The sequence below is a fragment of the Oncorhynchus gorbuscha genome, linkage group LG12 (genome assembly GCF_021184085.1).
Source record: "Oncorhynchus gorbuscha isolate QuinsamMale2020 ecotype Even-year linkage group LG12, OgorEven_v1.0, whole genome shotgun sequence".
Classification (NCBI taxonomy): Eukaryota; Metazoa; Chordata; class Actinopteri; order Salmoniformes; family Salmonidae; genus Oncorhynchus; species Oncorhynchus gorbuscha.
In genome coordinates this window covers 50725694-50752428 of record NC_060184.1, presented here as the reverse complement: position 1 = coordinate 50752428, position 26735 = coordinate 50725694, and the positions used below count along the sequence as shown (strand labels likewise).

The 26735-nt window shown below is 40.8% G+C and overlaps 1 protein-coding gene across 4 annotated transcripts; it reads right to left on the bottom strand.

The window, feature by feature from the left end:
- Positions 1 to 10291: 10291 nt before the first annotated feature.
- On the bottom strand, positions 10292 to 26702 carry LOC123991117 (enoyl-CoA delta isomerase 2-like). Of its 4 annotated transcripts, XM_046292340.1 has the most exons (11): positions 26552 to 26634; positions 25960 to 25995; positions 25440 to 25558; positions 24487 to 24585; positions 23740 to 23922; positions 18781 to 18850; positions 13185 to 13287; positions 12947 to 13067; positions 12427 to 12516; positions 12121 to 12264; positions 10292 to 11050 (listed from the first exon to the last, which is right to left on the bottom strand). In XM_046292340.1, exons 3-11 carry the CDS (start codon positions 25548 to 25550, stop codon positions 10895 to 10897), a joined length of 1077 nt encoding a protein of 358 aa, XP_046148296.1. In that variant the 5' UTR covers positions 25551 to 25558; positions 25960 to 25995; positions 26552 to 26634; the 3' UTR covers positions 10292 to 10894. The 4 variants fall into 4 exon arrangements, with proteins under 4 accessions (XP_046148296.1, XP_046148294.1, XP_046148295.1 ...); XM_046292338.1 differs by lacking the exon at positions 25960 to 25995 and having other exon boundaries at positions 26552 to 26702; XM_046292339.1 differs by lacking the exon at positions 25960 to 25995 and having other exon boundaries at positions 25440 to 25602; positions 26552 to 26666.
- Between the last annotated feature and the right edge of the window lie 33 nt (positions 26703 to 26735).

Sequence of the window (26735 nt, the reverse complement as noted above, 5' to 3'; positions counted from 1 at the left end):
AATGCTAGTGCTTGTTAGTTCTATTTTAACTCTGCGATAGGGGACGTGAGGTAAGATGGCGGACTGAACACAGTGCAGATCGCCTCAAGATAAAATCATATTCAACATCTTTTACACTAGATATTATCACTTTATATACGTGTGTGTTATAACCTTCAATTTGCATAACAACACAAAACAAATCATAAGGCTAGAGAAATGTATCGACAAATATTCTGAAAACAAGCAACACCCGAACATGACGGAGAGTAAACAAGAAGAACCAATCTCCTCGACGGACACCGTCGATTTATGCTTTTCACCACCGGGAATGATAAGGGTGGAAACATGATCTGTTAAAATGAATAAATGACAAACTGGGCCTACTTGAATTAGTCAGTAAAGATATAAAGGAGTTGAAGGCGAGCCTCGAGATGAGTGACTAAAAAGCTGCGACAATGGAGCAAGAAACAAACCAGCTAAAAGGGACAGTCAATTAGATTGAAACGGATGTTAATGAATTTAAAAAGAAGGAATATCTTTCTGAGAGAAGCCTTACTTGACATACAGATTAGACCTATAAGAGAAAATCTGATACTTACTGGTATCCAAGAAAAAGAAGGCGAAGTTGCAGAACGGCACAAGGTTATGTTCCCAATATTCAAGGAGAATAGATTAAAAGGGAAATGGGTAGCTCTCGTAGTTGATAAACTGTATATTGATGACCAAATATTCGGAGACCCAAAGACTACTCGATAGCAATTCTAAATATTACAAAGTTCCCATAGAGGAGTCGAATAATGGAACACCCAATACTAGCGATGGTAGGGATTGTAAAAAAAAGAGAGAAAATCAATAAAATGCAACAATTATTAAAGAAAGAAACTACAGTATACCATTCTAGATAGGGAATGTTGGAAAATAATGAGTATTAGACTTTCCATGTAAAAGTATTTTATAAATGAATAAGACATCATTAGAAGAAAGGATAATTAGTTAAATAATATATCTTCAAATATAAGCAACTGGAACACAAGTACTCAACATGGTAGAGATAAAACACAGCAAACAGAGGACATAGAAGGCAGAATATGTGGGTATGTGCGGATGTATTGTGGTGAAAGGTGAGGGGGAGGGTTGTGTTTGGAAAAGTGTGTTGTGAGTTAAGTGAAAAAGGAAAATGGTTGCATATCCCAGAGCCCATGTGTGTTGGTGAGGAAGGGGTTGTGAGAGAGAGTATTCAAGTTTGTGCAGATATGGGATATACATTTTAAAATATGGTTATTTATTGTCATATCATGATGGAACTGTCCTCAGTTGTTGAATCTTGTTATGTTCTTACAAATATTTACACATGTTAAGGTTGCTGAAAATGAACACAGTTGATAGTGAGAGCACGTTTCTTTTTTTGCTGAGTTTAGTTGCCTATTATGTAGTGGGTCCTTAAGGCTGCAGGGTGCGGTCAGAGGCTTGGCATCTTAAACCTCTCTGGGATATGTGGGACGCTAGCGTCCCACTTGGCCAAAAGCCAGAGAAAATGCAGAGCGCCAAATTCAAAAATTACTGCAATAATCAAACCTTCCTGAAATCACACATGCAAGATAGCAAATTAAAGCTACACTTGTTGTGATTCCAGCCAACATGCCATATTTCAAAAAGGCTTTTCAGCTAAAGCAAACAATGCTATTATATGAGGATAGCACCATAGTAAACAAAGTGAGAAAAGCCTATTTCAACCCTGCAGGCGCGACACAACGCAGAAATAAAAATACAATTCATGCCTTACCTTTGACGAGCTTCTTTTGTTGGCACTCCAATATGTCCCATAAACATCACACATTGTCCTTTTGTTCGATTAATTCCATCGATACATGTCCAAAATGTCCAATGATCCAGAAAAACACCGGTTCCAACTTGCAACGTGACTACAAAATATCTCAAAACTACTTTTGCAATACAACTTGAGGTATTTTTTTTCGTAAATAATCGATAAAATTGAAGACTGGATGATCTGTGTTCAATACAGGAGGAAAACAAACTGTAGCAAACAGTACACTTCAAGTTACTCTCGTTGGCAGTACTTCTTCATTACACAAAGGAAAAACCTCAACCAATTTCTAAAGACTGTTGACATCCAGTGGAAGCGATAGGAACTGCAAGAAGTTCCCTTAGAAATTTGGATTCCCAATGAAACCGCATTGAAAAGAGAGTGACCTCAAAACAAAAAAATCTGAATGGTTTGTCCTTGGGGTTTCGCCTGCTAAATAAGTTATGTTATACTCACATATATGATTCAAACAGTTTTAGAAACTTCAGAGTGTTTTCTATCCAAATCTATTAATACCATGCATATCTTATCTTCTGGGGACGAGTAGCAGGCAGTTGAATTTGGGCATGCATTTCATCCGGACGTGAAAATACTGCACCCTGTCACCAAGAAGGTTTAATTTGTCTGCAAGCCCATTTTGAGAGAGAGCTGGCATTGTTTTTCTGTGTGCCATATACGGATTTCAGGCCTCTTTTCTCACCCAATCTACTGTTTGTTGGTTAGTATTGGCCAGATGGAAGCCACACATCAGTAAAAGGCACATGACATCCCGTTTGGAGTTAGCCAAACGGCACCTAAAGATTCTCAGACCATGAAAAACAAGATTCTCTGGTCTGATGAAACCAAAATTGAACTCTTTGGCCTGAATGCCAAGCGTTACGTCTTGATGAAACCTGGCACCATCCCCACGGTGAAGCACAGTGGTGGCAGCATCATGCTGTGGGGATCACGATCGAGGGAAAGATGAGCAGAGCAAAGTACAGAGAGATCCTTGATGAAAATCTGCTCCACAGCTCTCAGGACTTCAGACTGGGGCAAAGGTTCAGTTTCCAACAGGACAACAACCCTAAGCACATAGCCAAGACAATGCAGGAGTGGCTTCGGGACAAGTCTCTGAATGTCCTTGAGTGACCCAGCCAGAGCCTGGACTTGAATCCGATCGAGTATCTCTGGAGAGTCCTCAAAATAGCTGTTCTGCGACACTCCCCATCCAACCTGACAGAGCTTGAGATGCTCTGAGGATAATAAAGGGAGAAACTCCCCAAATCAGATGTGCCAAGTTTGTAGTGTCATACCCAAAAATTTCAAGGAGTATCAATACTTCCTAATGCACTCTGTGTGTGTGTGTGTGTGTGTGTGTGTGTGTGTGTGTGTGTGTGTGTGTGTGTGTGTGTGTGTGTGTGTGTGTGTGTGTGTGTGTGTGTGTGTGTGTGTGTGTGTGTGTGTGTGTGTGTGTGTGTGTTAGATCTAACACAGGAAACTTTTTTGACTGCACTGACTCCCCGGCCAACAGCTCTTTTGCTACCAAATCACCTTCTACCACCAACCACTGCGACCTGTATGCTCTAGTCGGCTGGCCCTCGCTACATATTCTGGCTCCAGGTCATCTATAAGACTATGCTAGGTAAAGCTCTGCCTTATCTCAGCTCACTGGTCACAATAACAACACCCACCATAGCACACATTCCAACAGGTATATCTCTATATATCTCACTGATCATCCCCAAAGCCAACACCTCATTTGGCCGCCTTTCTTTACAGTTCTCTGCTGCCAGTGACTGGAACGAATTGCAAAAATCAACTTTAAACATGAGCAATCTGAGCAGCTAACCGATCGCTGCACCTGTACATAGTCCATCTGTAAATAGCCCACCCAATCTACATACCTCATCCCCATACTGTTTCTATTTACTTTTCTGCTCTTTTGCACACCAGTATATCTACTTGCACATCTTCATCTGCTCATTTATCACTCCAGTGTTAATCTGCTAATTTGTAATTATTCGCTCCTATGGCCTATTTATTGCCTACGTCCTCATGCATTTTGCACATACTGTATATAGACTTTCTTTTTTTATACTGTGTCATTGACTTGTTTATTGCGTTATTGGCTTGTTTATTATTTATTCCATGTTTAACTCTGTGTTGTTGTCTGTGTCACAATGCTTTGCTTTATCTTGGCCAGGTCGCAGTTGTAAATGAGAACTTGTTCTCAACTAGCCTAAAGGTGAAAAAAACAGTTTTTAGCTAGTTTAGCAATCACAACTAGTATCTAGCTAACAACAAACATATCAGGAATACTAAATGACAAAGCAATGGACAGAACAGACTCACACTCAAATAATCTGTCTCCGTTTATTGCTGTTATACTGCCTTAGTAGTTCTAACATAAGTTTCCAAACCTTGAATCCATCCATACTCTTTGACTACAGGCAGTAGCTAATCCTTCGATGTTGGTAAAAAAGGAAAGCCTGCTAGTTATTGTGCGCAGCCCTGTGAAGTTGGTAGCTAATTTAAATGTCCAAATGTATGTGAGTCTCATTGGCTGAGATAGCAAATGTGTTTTTGTTTTTTTACCAGTATACGCCCAAACATTTAATTATCTTAACCTGCTGCGAAAAGGCACTTCTTATTGATAACAACCTATTCCTTCTAGTCTCAACATAATAATAGGACATAATAGTAAAACTGAAGTATTGAATTTACAGGTTTGCATTAAAATGAATGCATTTTATCCAAAGCTAACAAAACATAAATGTGACCCATACAGAAACATCTAAATCATCAACTTTGCAAACAGTGTACACTCTAATGCAAGCAATGTACAGAAAGGGAAGTTCACTCCAGGTAGCAGGCAGCATACACAAGGGGGAGAAAAATATCTGCCCTTTTTCATCATTGGTGCCTTCCTTGAAGTTGGGTGTGTGAATGTTTCCTTTTTTACTATGTAAGAGAGTCAGCCGCCCATGACTGTCGCTCCCCAAGCCCCCAAAGTGCACTTGTGATGTAATAAACATTTCACGCCTGAAGGACCTCCTGTTAGACGCCTACGGTCCTCGTGCGGGACGGACCGATACCCAGCAACAGGGATGCTGTGGCCCTCTTATCTTTCGTTCCTCCCCTCTTCTTCCCTCTTGTCCTAATCGGAGCCCCTGGAGCCCCATCTTTGCCCCCCACCACCTAAATGTTAACTGAGGAGTCCCAGCTTAGGCAGGACTTGCTTGGGGTAGGAAGGTGATCTCCCCTGGGGAACATCACTCATCTCGTGGCCCTTCAGTCTACCCCTCGTGCAGACAGGGGCCTTCCTCGGACTCTTAAAACCCCTCCGTCCCCTTGCTCCTCCTTCCACAGAGCTGCCGTCCACATAGCGATGACCCACAGGCCTTATCTCCTCGCACCCTATAAACAGTGTCACATGTTGGAAGGTTCGGCGTATGTGGGGTACGTCGAATGCTTGTGTAGGAGCACTCAAAGGCACCTAGTTAATTAACACGCTGACAATGAAAGAGGGAAACAAAGTGAGAGATGTCTACCTATAGGCCTAAAGACCCAGGTGGGTCCCCTCTACAACTCTGGTTTACACTGTACATTTATGATGAAGTCACCGGGACACAGTATTCATGACCTATGGGGGTCATCCTTGGATTAGCAAAAGCATACATTCTTTATCCTTTTTTACTTGGACAAGGATTAACTGCATGCACAGTAATGGTGCTGTATGTGACTCACCGAGTACACATTATGGATAATACCACACTAAATATATATGGGAACAATTATTTAAGGGGGATTTTTAAAAAAATTATACTGAAGCCTGTTTACGTCTATGTATCCCTACAATGCAGTCTGCATGCAACACAGGAAGGACGTGATGAGTTGGAACTGAAGTCCACCTTGACATCTCTCTCTCTCTCCCATTATAGTGCCTGTGGAATCATTGTTATTTGGGAAGAAAACAGACCCAACCTTTCATGGGGAAAACTTTGTTACCAGATATGTAGTGTCTCTCCAAGGCACTCTGAATACTAATCTGAGGTGGGCCAAGGCCCAAAGCAGTATGTCCCTATACAAAAATTAAGAATAACATTAGCATGTGTTCAGGTTAATCTTTGCCTTGTAATAAGAATTCATTATGCTGTACCTGATTTAGGTTGAATAGTAAGTGTGTGAAATTGCTACCTAATCAATGGCACCAATTGGCCAATTACCTTGTCAGCAATAAAAGTGAATATGTTCCTTCCGAGAGTTTGCTAATTATCTTTTGCACCTGTAAGAGCAGAGCTGCTCTCCCAGATGTCCGACAACTACAGTATTTCCACCCCCACCCCCTCCCTCACTCTCGTATGGGTCTTCGATGCGCTTCCCTTTCTCTGTTCCTCTTTTACTTCCTCCCCATGGCTGTGCCTCCAGTGTCTGTGGTAACACTAGACAGAGGCCTGATTGCCGGTCCCTGTTGGGAGGGCTCATTCATCAGCAGTGTGACGGGCTGTGCTTAACTGCCATCTGTCAAACACAGAGTGGAGTGGGAGAGGAAGGAGAAGTCTGTCTGGCCTTGGCTTCGGCTTGCATGCCGAGGCCCCATATAGGCGTACAGTCAAAAACAGAACATTTACAAAATATTGTAGCTGGACCGCCCACTCATATTTCAATGGTTGTGGATCAAGTTCACTGTACATACATTACTGACATCCTCAATGAATGGTCACATCTGGTTGTTCACATTTCAATGTCACATGAATACTACTGTATTAATAAGGAGAAGGGTAGCAAGCTCATTCGGTTTCAACATCGGATTTTTATTTCCGACACCATCAATAAGGAGATGGTTTAATATAGAGTTAACTTTAGGAGTGTGTTTATCAAGATGAACTGGAAATAGTTAGAGCATTATGGGTAGTGCAGTGCATCCTTTTACAACCACTAACGCATCATAGATGGACAGGTCAATTGTCCTTGATGGTCAGACAACACTGCAGCTGAGAGAGTGATGCCGATTCAAATCTGAGCTCATCAAGGACTCCTAGTTTTCAATGGAAGTATCAGTCAAGTCGGTCAATTCCACCATATAATTAGAGAGACTGTGATATGATTGCGATGGCTCGGATGGTCTCTGTTATAGGGTTTGATCTGTTTTCAGCTTCAGAGGGAAAGGGGGTTTGAGATGGTGCTGTAGTTTTATGTAATACGGGATAGTGTTGCTCTCATGAGTCTTGAGTTTACGACGTTGATCTTATGTTTCTATCACTTTGGAATGATTGAATCAGGGCAGAGAAGTAACAAGCTTCTGAGTTATCATCCCATCATAGAGCTGTTTTATATTGCCAGCACCCATGTAAAATAAAATAGACATGGGTTTCAGAGGCCTCCACTCAACACTTGTAATGGTAGATTAACTGCTCTGCATAAGATGTTTTTCTTTTTTTAAACACAAAATGAACATGACACAGTCGGATGTCTTTTCGATTTGACTTAATCTGTCAGAGGTTGTGAATCAGGAGGAGCCCGGCGGTACATTCTACAAGGAAACCACAACAGTCCATTATGCTGGGTCCAACCCACTGAAACATTGACTATTCAACCGGCGAGGGAGCCACCGTCTGGCTTTTAAACAAAAATGTCATACCGGCACAATAGCTCCACCGCCACTACCGGTCTTCCAATCCGTCTGTCCTTGGACACTGGCCCGGGTTGCAGCGCCATGAGCGGAATTCAAAATGTTGTGGTTGTGGGCCCTACTCTGTGGCATCACTCAGGGAAACGTTATCAGTGTTATTGCCCAGCCACTTCTGGAAATGCGAACATTTGGTTGGATGGGTCATCAGGGGGCGGTGGGTGAAGCGTGACTGTGAAGCGGTGCTGACTGCCCGGAGAGGAAAGTTGGGCGATAAAGTGGCTAACTTCCTGGACAAAGGAGACTGGTGTTTCAACGTTCGCCTTTCAGTGACAATGCTAACATGTGCCTCATCACGGCAGGTAGGAGTTAATGAACAGATCACTGCAAATGTTCCTTACCTGGCTATGTCGGTCTAGGCTATACATCTCTATATGGATATTTCCTTTTATATATATATACAGTGCCAATCAAAAGTTTGGATACACCTACTCAGTCAAGGGTTTTTCTTTATTTTGACAATGTTCTACATTGTAAAATAATAGTGAAGACATCAAAACTATGAAATAACACATATGGGATTACATAGTAACCAGACAAGTATAAAACAAATATATATTTACATTTTAGATTCTTTGCCTCGGTGACAGCAGTGCACACACTTGGCATTCTCTCAACCAGCTTCACTTGGAATACTTTTTCAACAGTCTTGAAGGAGTTCCCACATATGCTGAGCAATTGTTGGCTGCTTTTCCTTCACTCTGTGGTCCAGCTCCTCACAAAACATCTCAATTGAGTTGAGGTGGGGTGATTGTGGAGGCCATTAAGTGCAAACCAGTTGGAATGGCATATCACTGCAGAATGCTGTGGTAGCCATGCTGGGTAAGTGTGCCTTGAATTCTAAACAAATCACTGACAGTGTCACCAGCAAAGCACCTCCACGCTTCATGGTGTGAACCACACATGCAGAGATCATCCATTCACCTACTCTGTGTCTCACAAAGACACGGCAGTTGGAACCAAAACTCTCACATTTGGACTCATCAGACCAAAGGACAGATTTCCACAGGTCTAATGTCCATTATTCATCTTTCTTGGCCCAAGTCCCTTCTTATTATTGGTGTCCTTTAGTAGTGGTTTCTTTGCAGCAATCTGACCATGAAGGCCTGATTCATGCAGTCTCCTCTGAACAGTTGATGTTGAGATGTGTCTGTTATTTGAACTCTGTAAATAATGTATTTATCCTCTGCAGCAGAGGTAACTCTGGGTCTTCCTTTCCAGTGGCGGTCCTCATGTGAAGACAGTTTCTTCATAGCGCTTGATGATTTTTCTGACTGCAATTTCCCGCATTCACTGACCTTCATGTCTTAAAGTAATGATGGACTGTCATTTCTCTTTGCTTATTTGAGCTGTTATTTCCATAATATGGACTTGTCTTTTACCAAATAGGGCTATCTTATCTATACCACCCTTATCTCGTCACAACAACTGATTGGCCCCAACGTATTAATGAAACAAATTTCACAAATTAGTATTTTAACAAAGCACACCTGTTAATTGAAATAGATTCCAGGTGACTATCTCATGAAGCTAGTTGAGAGAATGTCTTGATGACAGCTCTGCACACTTGGCAAAGGGGTGGCTACTTTGAAGAATCTCATCAAATATATTTTGATTTAATCCTTGTTTTGGTTACTACATGATTCCATATGTGTTTTTCGTAGTTTGTCTTCACTATTATACAATGTAGAAAATAGTAAAAACAAAGAAAAACCCTGGAATGAGTAGGTGTCAACTTTTGACTGGTACTGTATCTACTCATTACTTCATTGATTCCTCAATGTCAGTTCACTGTAGGATTTATAATCTCCTTGGTAGATTTCAGTGCTGATGAGGTTTGAATATATCCAAATGAGTCAAACCCATTCATTATCACTTATTTATTTGACCAGTCTTGGTTACATTCAAAGTGACTGATTTCACAAAAGGTATGATTTATTGAAAGGGTGGTACAACCTTAAACATAATTTGTTTGAACTTCCATTATTCTAAATACCGAGGAGTCTAGTTTATCGTACTTCAAACTATGTTTTGTTACACTAGCGTTGTACCCAATTTATCACGTTCCATATCCATTCCGTTCACAAACATTTGAATTTGCAGCCCACAGATAGTAAATAAGACATTTTAAGTGTTTTGTTTGGCTACAGCAGGTGATGTACCTGCTATCGATAAGTGAAAGGTTAGGCAAACCAGGTGGGACATGCAAAGCAGGGCCCCCGTAAGGGACAGACAGGTGTGGACAATGTGTTGTATTTTCCATCTCAGTTGTGTTAGTATGGAACATCATGCAAAAGAAATGTACTTCTCTCTCATGCCTTAAGGTACACTGTCAAACCAAATGCAATGGATAGAGGACCTATGCCATCTAGTGGGGAGGGTCTCAATAGATTCAGTGTTGGAATGTGCCTCTGGGGTGCTATTGGGCAAAAAGGGGTCACTCCAAATGGACAGAAATATAATCTGTCCCGTATTTAGCTTATTGGACAGACGAGGCACACCTCCCCATACCCATGAGGAAATGCATACAGGTTTCATGAGAAATTGATTCATATTATATAATTTAGGTATAACATTCAAACCTATGTATACAAATTGCAAATACACTTTCATAGTTCATCTTTCAAATGAAAAGGGACAAACTCACATTTCTGGCATGAAGGCTGAAGAGCTGTTGAATACGTTTTTTGTTTGTTGGTGCAGTACGCCCTCTGTGGAATATTAAGGGAAAGGGCAGACTTATCCTACAACCCATCCCTATCCTCTTCCTCAAATCATTGTCCCTTTGTCACAAAAACACATTGAAAAACATATTTGCTTGATTGCAGAAATAGATTTATTTTCAAACAGATATAGTTGGCCGTGTGAAACAATGTCATCTCCACAAATGATTTTTTTGTGCATATAAAACCACAAGACACTTCCTCTTGGAGGTAATTCCAAAGCCTTTGTTCAATCCTAAGGCAATCTGGACTAAGGCACCACCCACCTTCAATTTACAATACACACCCCTTGGTAGCTTAAGTCCATGTAAGTTACATTCCCTCAAAGGTGTTTCAAAACAGGGAATGCCCAGATATGTTAAATGCAAAACCAACCAGGTCAACGGTCAAATGTACATAATGGGTTTTTGTGTATTATTATAATTAATTTACACAGCCAATCCGATAAAACAGTAGAAAATAAGGCATCTGCTTAAGGCTGGTGTAATGTGGGTAATGCTCATTAGGGCACGCAATGGAATACATTTTTTAAAAATCAATCAAAAATAGAAATTTGTGTTTCTTCTAAGAACAAGAACCATCCCTGTAAGTCAGATTTTTCTTCTGCTTGGTACCTAATGAACACGACTCAGGCTAGGCGCTCTGCTCCGTGGGACTCTGTCTGCGGGACTCTGCAGGGGGAGGATCACCTCCTCACAGCTTAGACTTAGCCTGGAAGAAGCTCATGATGGCCTGCTTGCACTCGTCTGAGAGCCAGCGCTCCACCAGGCGCTCCACCTCCTGGTCGTTGACAGTGTGGAGACGTTCCTTCTCTGTCCCACGGATCAGCTGCTTGGAAAGTGTTAGGGACTAGGACAGCCAGGAAACAGCAATAGGTCAAATAGACAGAATAAAAATATGGATACAAAACAAAAGTGGATTTTTTTTTAAACGGTAAAATGTGGAAATGTGTCTATGGTTTCATTATACTGACATAAAATAATAAACAGGTTTTCAAATGCAGTGCCCTGCAATTTGGATGTAATATCAATTGATGTCTACAGTCCTTTATGGTACTTTCATGCATAGCAGTTTTTTTATATTAGAAATAAAAAGCACATTATGCCTCTAGTCCACCTTTTTAGGGAACCATAAGTAGGTTGGTCCCATATCCCTTGCATGCAATAAAGGCATCAAGCCTGTGACTTTAGAAACTGTGGATGCATTTAAATTGTGTTTTGGTTATGCCTTGCACAATAGTGTGAAAGTGAATGGTACTGCCCAAACGACCAGTGTCACAGCGGAATCAACGGCTGAATATGAGCTGAAATCTATTTAAAGCCTTCACAACATGACAAACAATTATAGGCTTATCTTCCTACTGTTCTGAAGCAGAACAATCTGTGTTTTAACCATATTACAACTATAATTTTGCTTCCTAGTTGTCTCTAACTGCCTACCAATTGTGAACATATTGTAGCATCGCCATCAGACTATACAGAATGAATGACGCTTTCCTGTAACATTTTCCCTGCTTATTTGAGTGATTATGTAATATTGTGACCTATATATACTGCAATGTCCTATATTACTGACACTTAACATTTTGGAATATTCATTCAAATCACTGTAAACTGTGCTGTAATCAAATCAGACCTTGTTGAAAATGTCAATGAAATTGTGAATGAAATTCAATGTGCAGAATGTGGCTCCGGTCACAGTTTACAGTGAAAAGGAGTCCGTCCACGGAAGCACAGCCACGGCCAATAACACAATACAAAATTCCTGGTACGTTCCGAAAGGAAATGATGTAAAATTACAACCAGCTTTCATCCATATTGATTCGTTCAGGAATGTTTCTGAATACACAACTTTATACAAAACACACAAACATTTCAAACGTTGCGTGATGTTCAATGTTTGCTGGGGATTTGACTCACATTCCTGGGAAGCTTGGCATAAGCCTTCAGTCTGGTGGCCACCTCGGTTTGGAAGCTGCCGTCGGGAAAGACCTCGGTAACCAGGCCCTGGGCACACGCCTGGGTGGCTGTCAGTTTCTTGTTGAACAGCAGCATCTCACTGGCCTAGTCACAGAGCATGACAATGTTGTCCATTAGTGTAATTTCATTCAATTCAAACTGCAAGTCTAATACATACTAAAAGAACAAAAGTAAAATAAATACCTGGGAAACCTCCTCTATGAAATGCATCAGTTGCAGCAAAGGAACAAGGGGGAGTATCCATACCTTTGCATTGCCCATCATTTTGGGGAAGGTGTAGGAGGAGCAGGCCTCTGGGCTCTGTCCCAGCTGGCTGAAGGGGGTGTGGAATGTAGCCTGTCAGGAGGGGAGGGCACAAGTTAGGCAGGAACAGCCCCAACCGCTTACGGCAGAGTGTAGTGAAAAATGGAAGTGGAGAATGGCAATGTAGTGGTATGGGTGGTGCGCTAGTGGTCACAACACTGTTTTGCTTATTTGACCTCGATTGAGGTATGCATGTAAAACAGTGGTCTCCAATTAAGATCCTGGAGAGCTTTTCATCCAGCCCAGTATCAACACAAGTTTCAGAAAATCAACTAATCATAGTCAATATGTCAGTGCTGGTGGACAGGATCCACAGCCTGGACACCCAGTTTCTCTCCAGGACCGAATTTTGATACCCCTAATATAAACCAATGCTAGTCTTGTACCATCAACTAACATACACATACAGAGGGAAGATATATGTTCTAAGCTAACACTGAGTGGACATGACAAAGCACCTTACCCTCTCCGTGGCGTAGACCACCTCGAACAGGCCCAGTAGAGTGACGGACACGCCCACAGCCGGACCGTTGATCACTGCAATCAGGGGCTTGGGGAAGTCGATGAATGCTTTGACAAACTCCCTACATACACACAACCACCCACACACACACACCCACCCACACACACACACACACACGTTATAAAAATGGTTCTCTCAAAGTGAACCTCTTGCTTGCTCTTTTTGGGTAAGTCCTTACCTCAGCAACTCGCCTCCATCTTTTGCCATCTGCTGCATCCCGCCCTCAGGGATTTTGGTGAAGTTTGTCAGGTCGTTGCCACTGCAGTAGAAGTCTCCACTACCTTGAGGGGGTGGACGAGAATAGCCACATTTAACAATTAAGAAGACCGGAGCACTATTTGCAAGTCACTGCATCACTGTAAAGTCTTAAAGGGGCAATTCAAAGAATTAAAAGGGGCACCCCGCCACCGTTTTGGTAAAAATCCAAAGGGATGGGACTGGTGAAATATAAGTACTCTTAAATTAATAGACAGAGGCTGTTCATCCACGACAGCAATTTCCAACATTTAATCATGTTTTAAGGCTATAGAGTGTTTGTTTACAATTACATCGTTTACAGCTTATATTTTGGGTTCTGGTGGGGTTAGACAGTTGAACTAAGCTCAAGAGGGATTTATAAATTGTATTTTTCAAGACTCAATGGCTATATATCATTAATTTAAAAGTAAAAAAAATGGATGTAGCAATTACAGATTGCCCCTTTAAAGATATAAAGAAGGGGTGGGGTGTCAAACTAATTCCATGGAGAACCTCTGCTGTTTTTTTTGTTTTTCCTTTCAGTTAAGACCTAGACAACCAGGTGAGGAGAGACACTTACTAATCAGTGACCTTAATTCATGAATCAAGTACAAGGGAGGAGAGAACCCCCAGACACTTGGCCCTCCGTGGAATGAGATTGACACCTGTGGACTAAAGAAAGAAAAACTCACGCACAGTACATTGCAACCACATGCTTTTTTTGTGCACCATAATAATAATATACTGTGTTCTGGCTTTTCTTTAGTCCTAGTGTTAATTTTTGGCCCAGCAATGCATACAGTGATCTCAGAAAGTATTCAGACCCCTTGAATTTTTCCACATTTTGTTAGGTTACAGCCTTATTCAAAAATGTATTCCGTTGTTATTTTTCCTCATCAATCTACACACAGTACCACAAAGGGGTATTGTGTGTTGGGGCTCCCGAGTGGAGCAGCGGTCTAAGGCACTGAGTCTCAGTGCTAGAGGCGTCACTACAAACCCTGGTTCCATTCCAGGCTGTATCAAAACCAGAAGTGATTGGGAGTCCCATAGGGCGGCGCACAATTGGCCAAAAGTCATCCAGGTTAGGCTTTGGCGGGGTAGGCCACAATTGTAAATAACTGACTTGAATAGTTAAATAAAGGTTAAATAAAATGACAAAGAAAAAACAGGCTCTTAGAGATTTTTGGTAATTTATAAAATAATTTAAACTGAAATATCACATTTACATAAGTATTCAGACCCTTTCCTCAGTACTTTGTTGAAGCACCTTTGGCAGCGATTACAGCCTTGGGTCTTCCTGGGTATGAAGATACAAGCATGGCACACCTGTATTTGGGGAGTTTCTCCCATTCTTCTCTGCAAACCCCCTCAAGCTCTGTGAGGCTGGATGGGGAGCGTTGCAGACCAGCTATTTTCAGGTCACTCCAGAGATGTTCGATCGGGTTCAAGTCTGGGCTCTGACTGGGCCACTAAAGGACAATCAGAGACTTGTCACAAAACCACTCCTTGGTTTTCTTGACTTTGTGCTTAGGGTTGTTGTCCCATTGAAAGCGGAATCTTCGTCCTAGTCTGAGGTCCTGAATATAAAGATATCTGTACTTTGCTCTCTTCATCGTTGCCTCGATCTTGCCTAGTCTCCCAGTCCCTGCCGCTGAAAAACATCCACACAGCATGATGCTGCCACCACTATGCTTCACCATATAGGTGCCAGGTTTCCTCCAGATGTGACGCTTGGCATTCAGGCCAAATAGTTCAATCTTGGTGTCCTCAGAGCAGAGAATCTTGTTTCTCATGGTCTGAGAGTCTTTGGGTGCATTTTGGCAAACTCCAAGAGGGCTGTCATGTACCTTTCACTGAGGAGTGGATTCACTCTGGCCACTCCACCATAAAAGCGTGATTGGTGGAGTGCTGCAAAGGCTGTTGTCCTTCTTGAAGGTTCTCCCATCTCCATAGAGGAACTCTAGAGCTCTGTCAGAGTGATCATTGGATTCTTGGTCACCCCCCTAACCAAGGCCTTTCTCTCCCGACTGCTCAGTTTGGCCGGGCTGCCAGCTCTAGAAAGAGCCTTGGTGGTTTCAAACTTCCTCCATTTAAGAATAATGGTGGCCACTGTGTTCTTGGGGACCTTCAATGCTGCAGACATTTTTTGGTACGCTTCCCCAGATAAGCGCCTCGACACAATCCTGTCTCTGAGCTCTACGGACAATTTCTTTGACCACATGGCTTGGTTTGACAGGTGTGTGCCTTTCCAAATCATGTCCAATCAGTTCAATTTACCACAGGTGGACTCCAATCAAGTTGTAGAAACATCTGGTGGACTCCAATAAAGTTGTAGAAACATCTCAAGGATGATCAATGGAAATAGGATGCACCTTAGCTCAATTTCGAGTCTCATATCAAAGGGTCTGAATACTTAAGTAAATAAGGTATTTCTGTTTTTCATTTTGAATACATTTGCAAACATTTCTAAAAACCTGTCTTTGCCTTGTCATTATGGGGTATTGTGTGTAGATTGCTGAGTATTTTTAAAATACATTTTAGAATGAGACTGTAACGTAACAATATGGAAAAAGTCAAGGGGTCTGACTACTTTCCGAATTCACTGCATGTTACTCGTTTCAGGAAACTAGGCATATGTCGCACAGCACTACTTCACAGGAGCGCCACATGAACGTAAACTTTTTTTTTGTTTTATCAAAATGCGTTTTTTGGCCGTCTGGAACATGTGAACTTTCATGTGCCTTAATAACAAACTTGTATGCCATCTGTAAATATTAATAAAATTGTTAAATTACAAGCCTAGTTTGTTTCGCCACGAAAAAATCCATAACCTTCCCGCTAGATAATGAGTGGACTGGACATGCCAAGAGACGAGGTCAGATTGGTCCGCCATGTAGCACGCTTCTGTCTATAATATGAGCTGGTCAGTATGGGTAGGTAATCCTTTGTGACGCTGCTTTTTTGAAAGATATTACGTTGTAGAACTGCATAAAAGTTACTCTCCATGTTCTTTAGGACCGAGTTTTGAAATCAGTGGAATTAGAGTATGATAGAGAAAATTCTGGTGTTTAATTGCAAATATGCAGACAGTCGAAAAAAGAACACAGAAGGCTGTTGTATAAAACACCTGTCTCCGGATTACATCTTCAAACTAAGGGCAACTATGGCATCCATGACAGAGAGGGAGAAGTGTCCATCCATGTATATGGGTAAAATAGTCTCGCTAGCTACATTTTCACGTTACACGTTACTAATTTTGTCAGAAAGTCGTAATTGAACCTGGTTGGTTAGCTACCTGCAGATTCATGCAGGGAAGTAACATCTGTGTAGTAATTGAACCTGGTTGGTTAGCTACCTGCAGATTCATGCAGGGAAGTAACGTTATGAGTTGGGATTATGGTTTACTGTTTAGCTAGCTAGCTACATGCCTAAACAAGACTCCTTATGCAAGTAACTATTTCAATAGAATGCTTACGAAGTCACTGTGAAAACTGTCGATAGTCAGTTAGCTATGGGGCTTGACTGCTGTTAGGTCAGAACGATCGGATCAACCCTACTTTTCAGCCAGTGCGTCCAGTGTGTGCTATGAATGCTCTGAGAACGAAACTATTTGAATTTACGAACGAACAATCATAACGCTCTGAGTTATGAACGCCCTGAGCACTCTCTGGCACTCCAGATTAAATTTACGAACACACCCGTAGTATAAGCCAGCCTTTAGTCTTGAAATCTTTAGTTGTTTAGCACATAGCCTCACATGTGAATCTTTAACTTCTTGGTGACTGGGGGACAGTATTGAGTAGCTTGGATGAATAAGGTGCCCAGAGTAAACCTCCTGCTACTCAGCCATAAAAGCTAAGTAATGTGTATGTTTGGATAGAAAACACTCTGAAGTTTCTAAAACTGTTTGAATGATGTATGTGAGTATAACAGAACTCATATGGCAGGCGGAAACCTGAGAGAAAAATCCAACCAGGAAGTGGGAAATCTGAGGTTGGTCGATTTTCAACTCAGCCCCTATTGAAGATACAGTGGGATATTGGTCATGTTGCACTTCCCAAGGCTTCCACTAGATATCAACAGTCTTTCGAAAATTGTTTGAGGCTTCTACTATAAAGGAGGGGCTCATTTGGGCTCTTTGAGTCAGTGTCAGTGGCTCGTGACGCGCGGTAATGTGAGAGGTAGCTTCCGTTCCATTGCATTTCTGAAGATACAGGAATTCTCCGGTTGGAACATTATTGAAGATTTATGTTAAACATCCTAAAGATTGATTCTATACATCGTTTGACATGTTGCTACGGACTGTAACAGAACTTTTTGACATTTTGTCTGCTCCTAGTGAACGCGCTTCGTGACTGGATTTTTTTATTTGCTATTTGGACATAAATTATGGACATTATCGAACAAATCAAACATTTATTGTGGCACTGGGATTCCTGGGAGTGGATTCTGATGAAGATCAAAGGTAAGTAAATATTTATAATGCTATTTCTGACTAATGTTGAATACACAACATGGCGGATATCTTTTTGGCTTGTTGGGTCTCTGAACGCCATACTCAGATTATTGCATGGTTTGCTTTTTTTGTTAAAAAAATTGAAATCTGACACTGGTTGCATTAAGGAGAAGTTTATCTAAAGTTCCATGTATAATAGTTGTATCTTTTATCAATGTTTATTATGAATATTTCTGTGAATTGATGTGGCTCTGTGCAAAATCACTGCATGTTTTGGAACTACTGAACATAACACGCCGATGTAAATGAGATTTTTGGATATAAATATGCACTTTACAGAACAAAACATACATGTATTGTGTAACATGAAGTCCTATGAGTGTCATCTGTTGAAGATAATCAAAGGTTAGTGATTAATTGTATCTATATTTCAGCTTTTTGTGACTCCACTCTTTGGTTGGAAAAATGTCTGTTTTTCTGTGACTTGGTGGTGACCTAACATAATCTTTTGTGGGTATTTTTCGCTGTAAAGCCTTTTTAAAATCAGACACTGTGGTTGGATTAACGAGAATTTTATCTTTAAAATGGTTTAAAATACTTGTATGATTGAGAAATTTAAATTATGAGATTTTTGTTGTTTTGAATTTGGCGCCCTGCATTTTCACTAGCTGTTGGCGGGGTGGGACACTACTGTCCCGAATATCCCAGAGAGGTTAAAGAGATGGGTGGAGCTAAAGCTTAAAGGGGTGTGAACGATGCTGCATGGGTGTAGACAAAGAGCTCTCCAGTCGGTACCAAAACAGTTAAAGGCCATTTTCTCAAAAGTGAGGTTACAAGTTTATCAACTTTCAAAGCATAATTACTTTACCATTGTTCCTCAAGTGCAGTGTATGATATACAACTTTCTAGCTCTGAGGCTCTACTTTCATTCAATGTATAAAAAATTGTAAAAACATTACAAATTCTAATTTTGCTACACAAGACCAAATCGAGCTGGTCGGTCACATATTCATATCACCGATGCTCTCTTTAACGGATTCACTATTTCAAATGGGATTAATAGGTTGTTTGGCTCTACCTGTGATTACAGTAATGACAGAGTCATCTTTGCCAGATTCCTCCAGAGCCTTGATGATCTCGTTGTACATCTGGATAGGAGGAGGAAAACAATAGAATTGAAGAACTGGATGATTACTGGATATTTGGGATGTGCATAGGCAGTTGGAAATTTCACTATTACAGTGCTTTGCAAAAAGTACTCATCCCCGCTCAAGTTTTCAGTTTGTCTTATTTCTAGTTTGTTTCACAATAAAACATATTTTGCATCTTCAAAGTGATATGGATGTTATGTAAATCAAATGATACAGACCCCCCCCCCAAAAAAATAATAATAATAATTTCCAGGTTGTAAGGCAACAAAATTTGAAAAATGCCAAGGGGGGGTGAATACCTTCGTAAGCCACTCTACAAGGCATGTCACAAAATGGCACTGGTGAATCTGCGGCAAACTTTTGGCAACAATATTTATTGCCACTAGTGGCAATAACACTAGTGGCAATGACACAAGTTCCAAGACCAGTAACAGCTGATGACCAGTCTGTGGGAGAAGAAAGCTTAGTTTCCATTTTCCAACAGTTATCTAGCTACTTACCAAAGTTGTCCAGTGAGTGTCTAACTTAATTAAACTTCATACTTATGTTAGCTAATTGATGCCTAGTTAGCAATGTTATGCTTTATGGGATAGAGTGAAACACATTTTGTTTATCAGTTTCAATCCATCAGTACCACTGACTGGCTAGCGCTTAGCTAGCTATCATATTTGTGCACAATTAATTTGATAGCTAGCTAGCTAGCTAACTAATTATTTGCCTAAACCTTTTTAGGTGAATACATTGTTGTCTTTTAATAACAATATGCCATTCAATATGCTAGTGTCACTGTTCAGTAAAATGTTAGCTAGCACAACAGCTAAGGTAGCAACAATATTAGCTGATTTGACAAAGCATCGTAGATGGATACCATTCCCTTCGCCGTGGTGTTGGAAGAGGATGCATCAAAACTTCAAACTTGATAAGGTAAGCAAATAAATGCATTATCATAAATGTAAATTCCGACTTTGTAACAATTAGATCTTTCATTGCTTTAAACTAGTAGCTAGCTCATCTTGTTCATGTGTTGTTCCTTCTCTCTTTCTTTCTAGATGTAATCAAGACAGATTGACTGAAGGCTTCAAACTAAGGAAAGAGAAATGTGTGCACCAGGTCAAGGTTCCTTGCATGGCTTTGAGATGTAAGTTAACAATAATTCATTCAGGAAGTCAGTTCAGGAGTCAGGAAAAAGAACCAACTATTAGACAACTGGCTCTTAAATTATGGAGACCCCAGTCTATATTGAAGATCATATTTAGTTGATTAGTTTGAATCCATTTTGTTTAGGCTTGGATGGAGACAGACACTACATACAAAAGTTGGCCACACATTTAAAAGTTAGATTTAGTAGGCCTAAGTCCCAGATTCCAAGAACACAGGATGAGATGTTACTATACTTTGTGCAAGCACTTCCTAGAGTTCATGAACAGTGAGCCTGGTGAAATTTGGGGAGTGCATCGTCAGTAGTGTACCTTTGGTTCCTAGGGTGTTTCGGCCTTTCACACTATACACCCTCCCCAAAGGCAGCCAGCGACAGGGTGATCAATCCTACGCAGTTTATGCTAGCTAGATTGTTTGTTTATATAGCATTTATACAAGGCAGAGACATTTTATTGCTGAAAAATATATACACTACATTACAAAAGTATGTGGACACTAGGGCTGTTACAGTGACCGTATTACCAAACAAGTGCTTGTCAAATTGTGAATGAAAGACTGATGAAGTATGTACAAACCTGCACAAAAACACAAAGCAGAGCTCATGCCTTCAATGCAACTTTTTTTAAATCCTCATCAGTCGCACCATACAGCCTTAGAATGTATAAAAATCTAAACATACATCGACATTTCTATCACAACTAAAGTTACATAAATAACTCTAAATTATACAGTTGTTGTTATACAGCATATACAGCATATACATATTCTTCCTTGCTGAGCGGCCTTTCAGGTTATGTCAATATAGGACTCGTTTTAATGTGGATATAGATACTTTTGTACTAGTTTCCTCCAGCATCTTCACAAGGTCCTTTGCTGTTGTTCTGGGATTGATTTGCACTTTTCGCACCAAAGCACGTTCATCTCTAGGAGACAGAACGAGTCTCCTTCCTGAGTGATATGACGGCTGCGTGGTCCCAAGGTGTTTATACTTGCGTAATGTTGTTTGTGCAGATGAACGTGGTACCTTCAGACATTTGGAAATTGCTCCCAAGGATGAACCAGACTTGTGGAGGTCTACAATCATTTTCTTAAGTCTTGGCTGATTTATTTTGATTTTCCCATGTCAAGCAAAGAGGCACTGAGTTTGAGGGTAGGCATTGAAATACATCCACAGGTACACCTCCAATGCCCTAATTGAAATAATTTCAGTCTATCAGAAGCTTCTAAAGCCATGACACCATTTTCTGGAATTTTCCAAGCTGTTTAAATGCACACAGTCAACGTAGTGTATTCTGATCCTGGAATTGTGATACAGTGAATTATAACAATTGTTAGAAATATTACTTGTGTCATGCACAAAGTAGATGTCCTAACCGACTTGCCAAAACTATAGCTTGTTAACAAGAAATGTGTGGAGTGGTTGAAAAACAAGTTTTAATGACTCCAACCTAAGTGTATGTAAACATCCGAGTTCAACTGTAGGAGTACCTGTTTCTACGTACTCCATCAAATCTTTTGGAGAACATATTTTCTATTTTATTCAGCCATGTTCAATTTGATTCCTTATACTATAAAATAATAACTTGGAATTCTAAGCAAATCTTGTCTGCTAAATGAACTAGTGTAGCCCACAGCCAGATCAGGACCAAACATAAGGACAACGCAGGATATGCTATTCTTTTCTTCTGAAATAGACTACATTTTCTTCATATCAAGTTGATTTAGATCTGTTTAAAATAAATAATGGATTTATTGTGATTTAGGCTATATTACATGGATTTATTAAACTTTTTTAAAATTGTGGATGTTCCAAAAGGTCTGAGTCAGCGGCCAGGAGATGCTAAATGTGTTTGTTAATTAACGATCAATTACCCGTGAGACCGGCAGTTATTTGCTTGACAATCACCGGCTTTACAAAATTTCATGACTACCACAGCCCTAGTGGATACCTGCTCGTCGAACATCTCATTCCAAAATCATGGGTCCCACCTTTGCTGCTATAACAGCCTTCACATTACTGGGAAGGTTTTCTACTAGATGTTGGAACGTTGCTGAGGGGACATGCTTCCATTCGGCCACAAGAGCGTTAGTGAGGTTGGGCACTGATGTTTGGTGATTAGGCCTGACTCGCAGTCTGCATTTCGACTCATCCCAAAAGGTGTTCGATAGGGTTGAGGTCAGGGTTCTGTGCAGGCCAGTCAAGTTCTTCTACACGGATCTCATCAAACCATTTCTGTACGTACCTTGCATGCTGAAACAGGAACTGGCCTTCTCCAAACTGTTGCCTCCAAAGTCGGAAGCACAGAATCGTCTAGAATGTCATTCTATGCTGTAGAGCGAAGATTTCCCTTCACTGGAACAGTGAGTTTTACAACCAAGGACAGGCACTTATTTATTTTTACACACTACGCGCTTCAGCATTTAGAGGTCCCGTTCTGTGAGCTTGTGTGGCCTACCACTTTGTAACTGTGCTGTTGTTGCTCCTCGACGTTTCTACTTCACAATAACAATGCTTTCAGTTGACCCAGGCAGCTCTACTCTAGCTGGACATATGACGAACTGAAAGGTGGTATCCCATGACGGTACCACGTTGAAAGTCACTGAGCACTTCATTAAGGCCATTCTACTGCCAATGTTTGTCTATGGATATTGCATGGCTGTGCATACATTACAATTATTTGAGCAGACAAATCATTACAAACAGTAACCAGCCAAGTAGAAGTCAGAAATAGATATAAAATGAATCACTTACCTTTGATGATCTTCATATGGTTGCACTGAGAAGACATTCATTTATTCAATAACTGTTCAATAATGTCTCTTTATATCCAAAAACCTATGTTTTGTTCGCGTGTTTTCTTCAGTAATCCACAGGCTCAAACGCAGTCACAACAGGCTGACGAAAAATCAAAATTGTATCCGTAAAGTTCATAGAAACATGTCAAATGATGTTAATATTCAATCCTCTGGTTGTTTTTAGCCTAAATAATCAATAATATTTCAACCGGACAATAACGTTGTCAATATAAAAGGTAAACAAGAAAGGCACTCTCTCGGTCGCGCGCATGAAAAAGCTCTGTGACACGGCAGGGACCACTCATTCAGACTGCTCTTACTCCCTCATTTTTCAGAATACAAGCCTGAAACAATTTCAAAAGACATCTAGTGGAAGGCATATAGGAACTGCAATTTGAGTCCTAAGTCAATGGATACTGTAATGGCATTGAATAGAAAACTAACAACAACAACAAAAAATCCTACTTCCTGAATGGATTTTTCACGGGTTTTCGCCTGCCAAATCAGTTTTGTTATACACAGACATTATTTGAACAGTTGGAAACTTTAGAGTGGTTTCTATCCAAATCTACGAATTATATGCATGTCCTATCTTCTGGGCCTGAGTAGAAGGCAGTTTAATTTGGGCATGCTTTTCATCCAAAATTCCAAATGCTGCCCCCTACCCTAGAGAAGTTAAGACATTGAAAACATGTTTAGTAAGTTTAGTTCTCACTGGGAAGCAAGTTCATTTAAAGTTATACGTGTAACCAAAAACCTGATTTGCATACACAATGAGTTATTAGCAAACAGATTGTTTGCCACAAGCTTCACAAAATGATTTGCCAGAAGTTCAAAAGTCACCGGTAGATGTTTGCCAGAAGCCTGTTTGGGTGATGTTGGGAGGAGGGAATAGACAATGACACGAATGCCTTATAACTTAATTGATGTACCTCCACATTGATGGCGTTCTTCTTCTGTGGCCTATTGAACCGGATAGTGGTGACGTTGTCCTCTGTGGAGACCAGCAGCGTGTCAAAGGTGGCAGCGCTCCCAGTGGGCTGTGCGGCTACCACAGGTCCCTCAGGAGCGAGGAGAGAATCAATCAGGTCCACATACTGCTGTCTGGCATCTTCCTGAGAGAGAGGAAGAGAGGTATACAATGTATCAATGTATGCCTGTCAATGTCATTGTGTGAAGAAAATGTCACTTTACCACATTAGAGTTGTTTTTATGGGCACTGAAAATTGTGACATTCAATAAGAATGGCTGCTTCTGATTTGTTTTTAATTTTATTAACTATAATCATTTTCAGCTGTGTTTGACCTTTCTCACAAGTCTTGTATTTTCGTCTGTTGTTTTTTTAACAAACTTGGGAGGAATAGCCTTGATAGACAAATGGGTATATTGCTCCCCAACTTTTGTATAATTTCAGCTAGTAGTTTTGAAAGTAGTGCTCACGAGCCAAAACGGGTCCGCGAAAATGGTAAAGTTGTGAACTACATCATCCATTTCGTATGATATGTTACATCCTGAATAAAAAACAAAACATGTTTTGCCATCTGTATACAGTATGTTACAAATTCCAATTTGTACAATAAGTTATGAATTAATAAGTGCTTAATATCCCGGACTGCATCTTCAATAAAATGTGTATGACAGTGCTGTTATGTATATTCAATAATGAGACTGCAGATTACCTGAGATACAGAGCCCAGAGACTTCCAGGCATCCCATTTGGCCTTGCTGACAAAGTCAAGCATCCCTGGTTTGGGGGTGTTACAGGGTCCCTGAGTAGCCTAATAAGACAACAAAGAGAGAGGAGAAGATACTAAAATGTGAGGATCAGTGTCTCCAATAGACTTTAAGGTGCTTACTTTCTTCATCCTGTCTCCCTCATGCACTCTGATAGGTTAACAATCTGGGTCATTGTCATTAGGTCTCAAATGAAAGAAAACAGACTGAAACAGGGAGAGACTACTTTTACTTGTCCAATAAGAAACTGCCCTGGATAGCTTTACAACCATTACAACAGTTATTCATCTACTGTACAATGGAAACTTGTCTTTTTGCTGACACAGCATCCATCGTGCAAACACCCAATCACATACATACATACATACACACGACAGCCTAATGGCAGAACTACATCTAGCAAGCACATAGGGGGCGATAAAACAATGGAGCCCCATTAATTTTCAATGAAGGGAACCTAAGTGGGCGGGGGACCGTTGGCCGACGTGAGCATGGGCGATGGAACGTGAACAGGGCGGGACCAAAGTTGGGAAAAGCTGAAATGTATTCACATACTCCACGACATCGCGTTGCTATTGACCAATCAAAGCTTATAGTTTCCAGCCTCTACTGGATTGGCTGTTGATACCTAGCATTAGCTAGCCTCCGACATGAGGGCGAGGTTAGCATGGCTATCCCTATAGTGAATCACTGAGGTAAGACCCATACAGGGTCAGTTGAGTCAGCCGAGTTGATGCCAGCAACCCTCAAGATTTTTCCTGTAAGCCCTGGGATTCAATATCTTCAACCGTTCAGATACTGGCCCGCTCCTATAACAAGTTGCCCACCCCCTCTATCGCTCATGCTCTTGATGTTCGGAGACATGACAGCCAAGTAGCTAAGAACAAAGACCTTTCACCTGTTTGAAGAGAGCATAGATTTTCAGCTTGGCCTCATTGCCAGGGTCTTTCTTCAGCGTGCCCATCTGACTCTTTGCACAGTTGAATTGCTCCACTGTCGCCCCCATCATAGAATCAGCTGTGTGCAGGTTCAGAGTGGGAATATGTTATACTTGGACAGCCCTGAAGAGATCATTTCAGGACAAATGAGTGACAGCTAACTGGTACTGTTTCCTAAACAATTGTGAACTGCCACAAAAGGTTAAATAATATTATACATAAGCCTAAATGTTTCAATAAAATGCAAAATCACAAATGAACTTGGCTGAGGGCACTAAAATCGCTCCGAACACCTACAATGACCTTTTTAAATTATCACATTGGATATGGGGAGGATTGGGACAGGATGACACATAAATGTACTGTGAGAGTTGCAGTACTGTTTGTGATACAACCATGTTGCGACAGAATTCGATGGGCCATCAATAATTAGTTACTTGACGATTCCTCTGATTTTCATTCATTGGTAATTAGACATACCCTCATTGGTCTGATGATTAGACAAGGCTCATAAATCTGGATGTGGGGGAAAGGTTATAGTTATTCAAAGTTTAGCTACTTCTATAACCACAAAATATTTGCTTTAACTAGAAGTATTAACTAGTTAGCTACCAAGCAGATCATCATGCAAGCTTTTGTGGTGGAAGCTGATACGCTGGAATGTAGGGTAATTTATGTACAGTAGATCTCCTACAGAACAGCTCAGCGATTATTAGCATGCATGGTTGAGTCTTTCCAAGCAAGACAGACACCACTTGCTCGTGAGTCGTGCATAAATTAACCGGTAACGTTATCTGTGCAGAACATGACATCTTTGAGACAACCTTAGCTAAATACAGGCACCGATAGAGGCTCTCGTGCCAACCAGCTACAACTACATGGTGAAAATAAAATGACCATTCGTTTCCATTAATGCTAAACTGAGCTATGCTAAACTAGCAATCTATTGCTCCCTTCATACGGAACAACTAAACTAAAATCTACTCAGTTTGACCTCAGCTCCGTGCACCATGTCCACATCAAGTTAGCTGTAAATCCACCTTTAGAGTGTGGTGTTTTTAGGTAATCTTACCTGAAAAATCGCCACGGTGAAAATATGCGTAAAGCTACAGACGTGACAGTGGTGTAATTTCAGTCCAAAGTACAGTAGCAGCCCTGGTTGTACAAGACAATTCGAATAAATTAATTCGCTGTTTACAATACAGAACCCTCCCCCTCACCTTCGTTGCTTTCACCATTGGCTAATGCCTTGTTTA

What these genes read in the sequence shown, in the direction of transcription:
- LOC123991117 (XM_046292338.1), bottom strand. Translation starts at nt 25,550, where the DNA reads ATGATGGGGGCGACAGTGGAGCAATTCAACTGTGCAAAGAGTCAGATG. An exon ending in TCTATGCTCTCTTCAAACAG is followed by an intron (nt 24,586 to 25,439) that starts GTGAAAGGTCTT and finishes TTGTCTTATTAG; the next exon opens with GCTACTCAGGGACCCTGTAA. An exon ending in GATGGAGGCGAGTTGCTGAG is followed by an intron (nt 13,068 to 13,184) that starts GTAAGGACTTAC and finishes GTGTGTATGTAG; the next exon opens with GGAGTTTGTCAAAGCATTCA.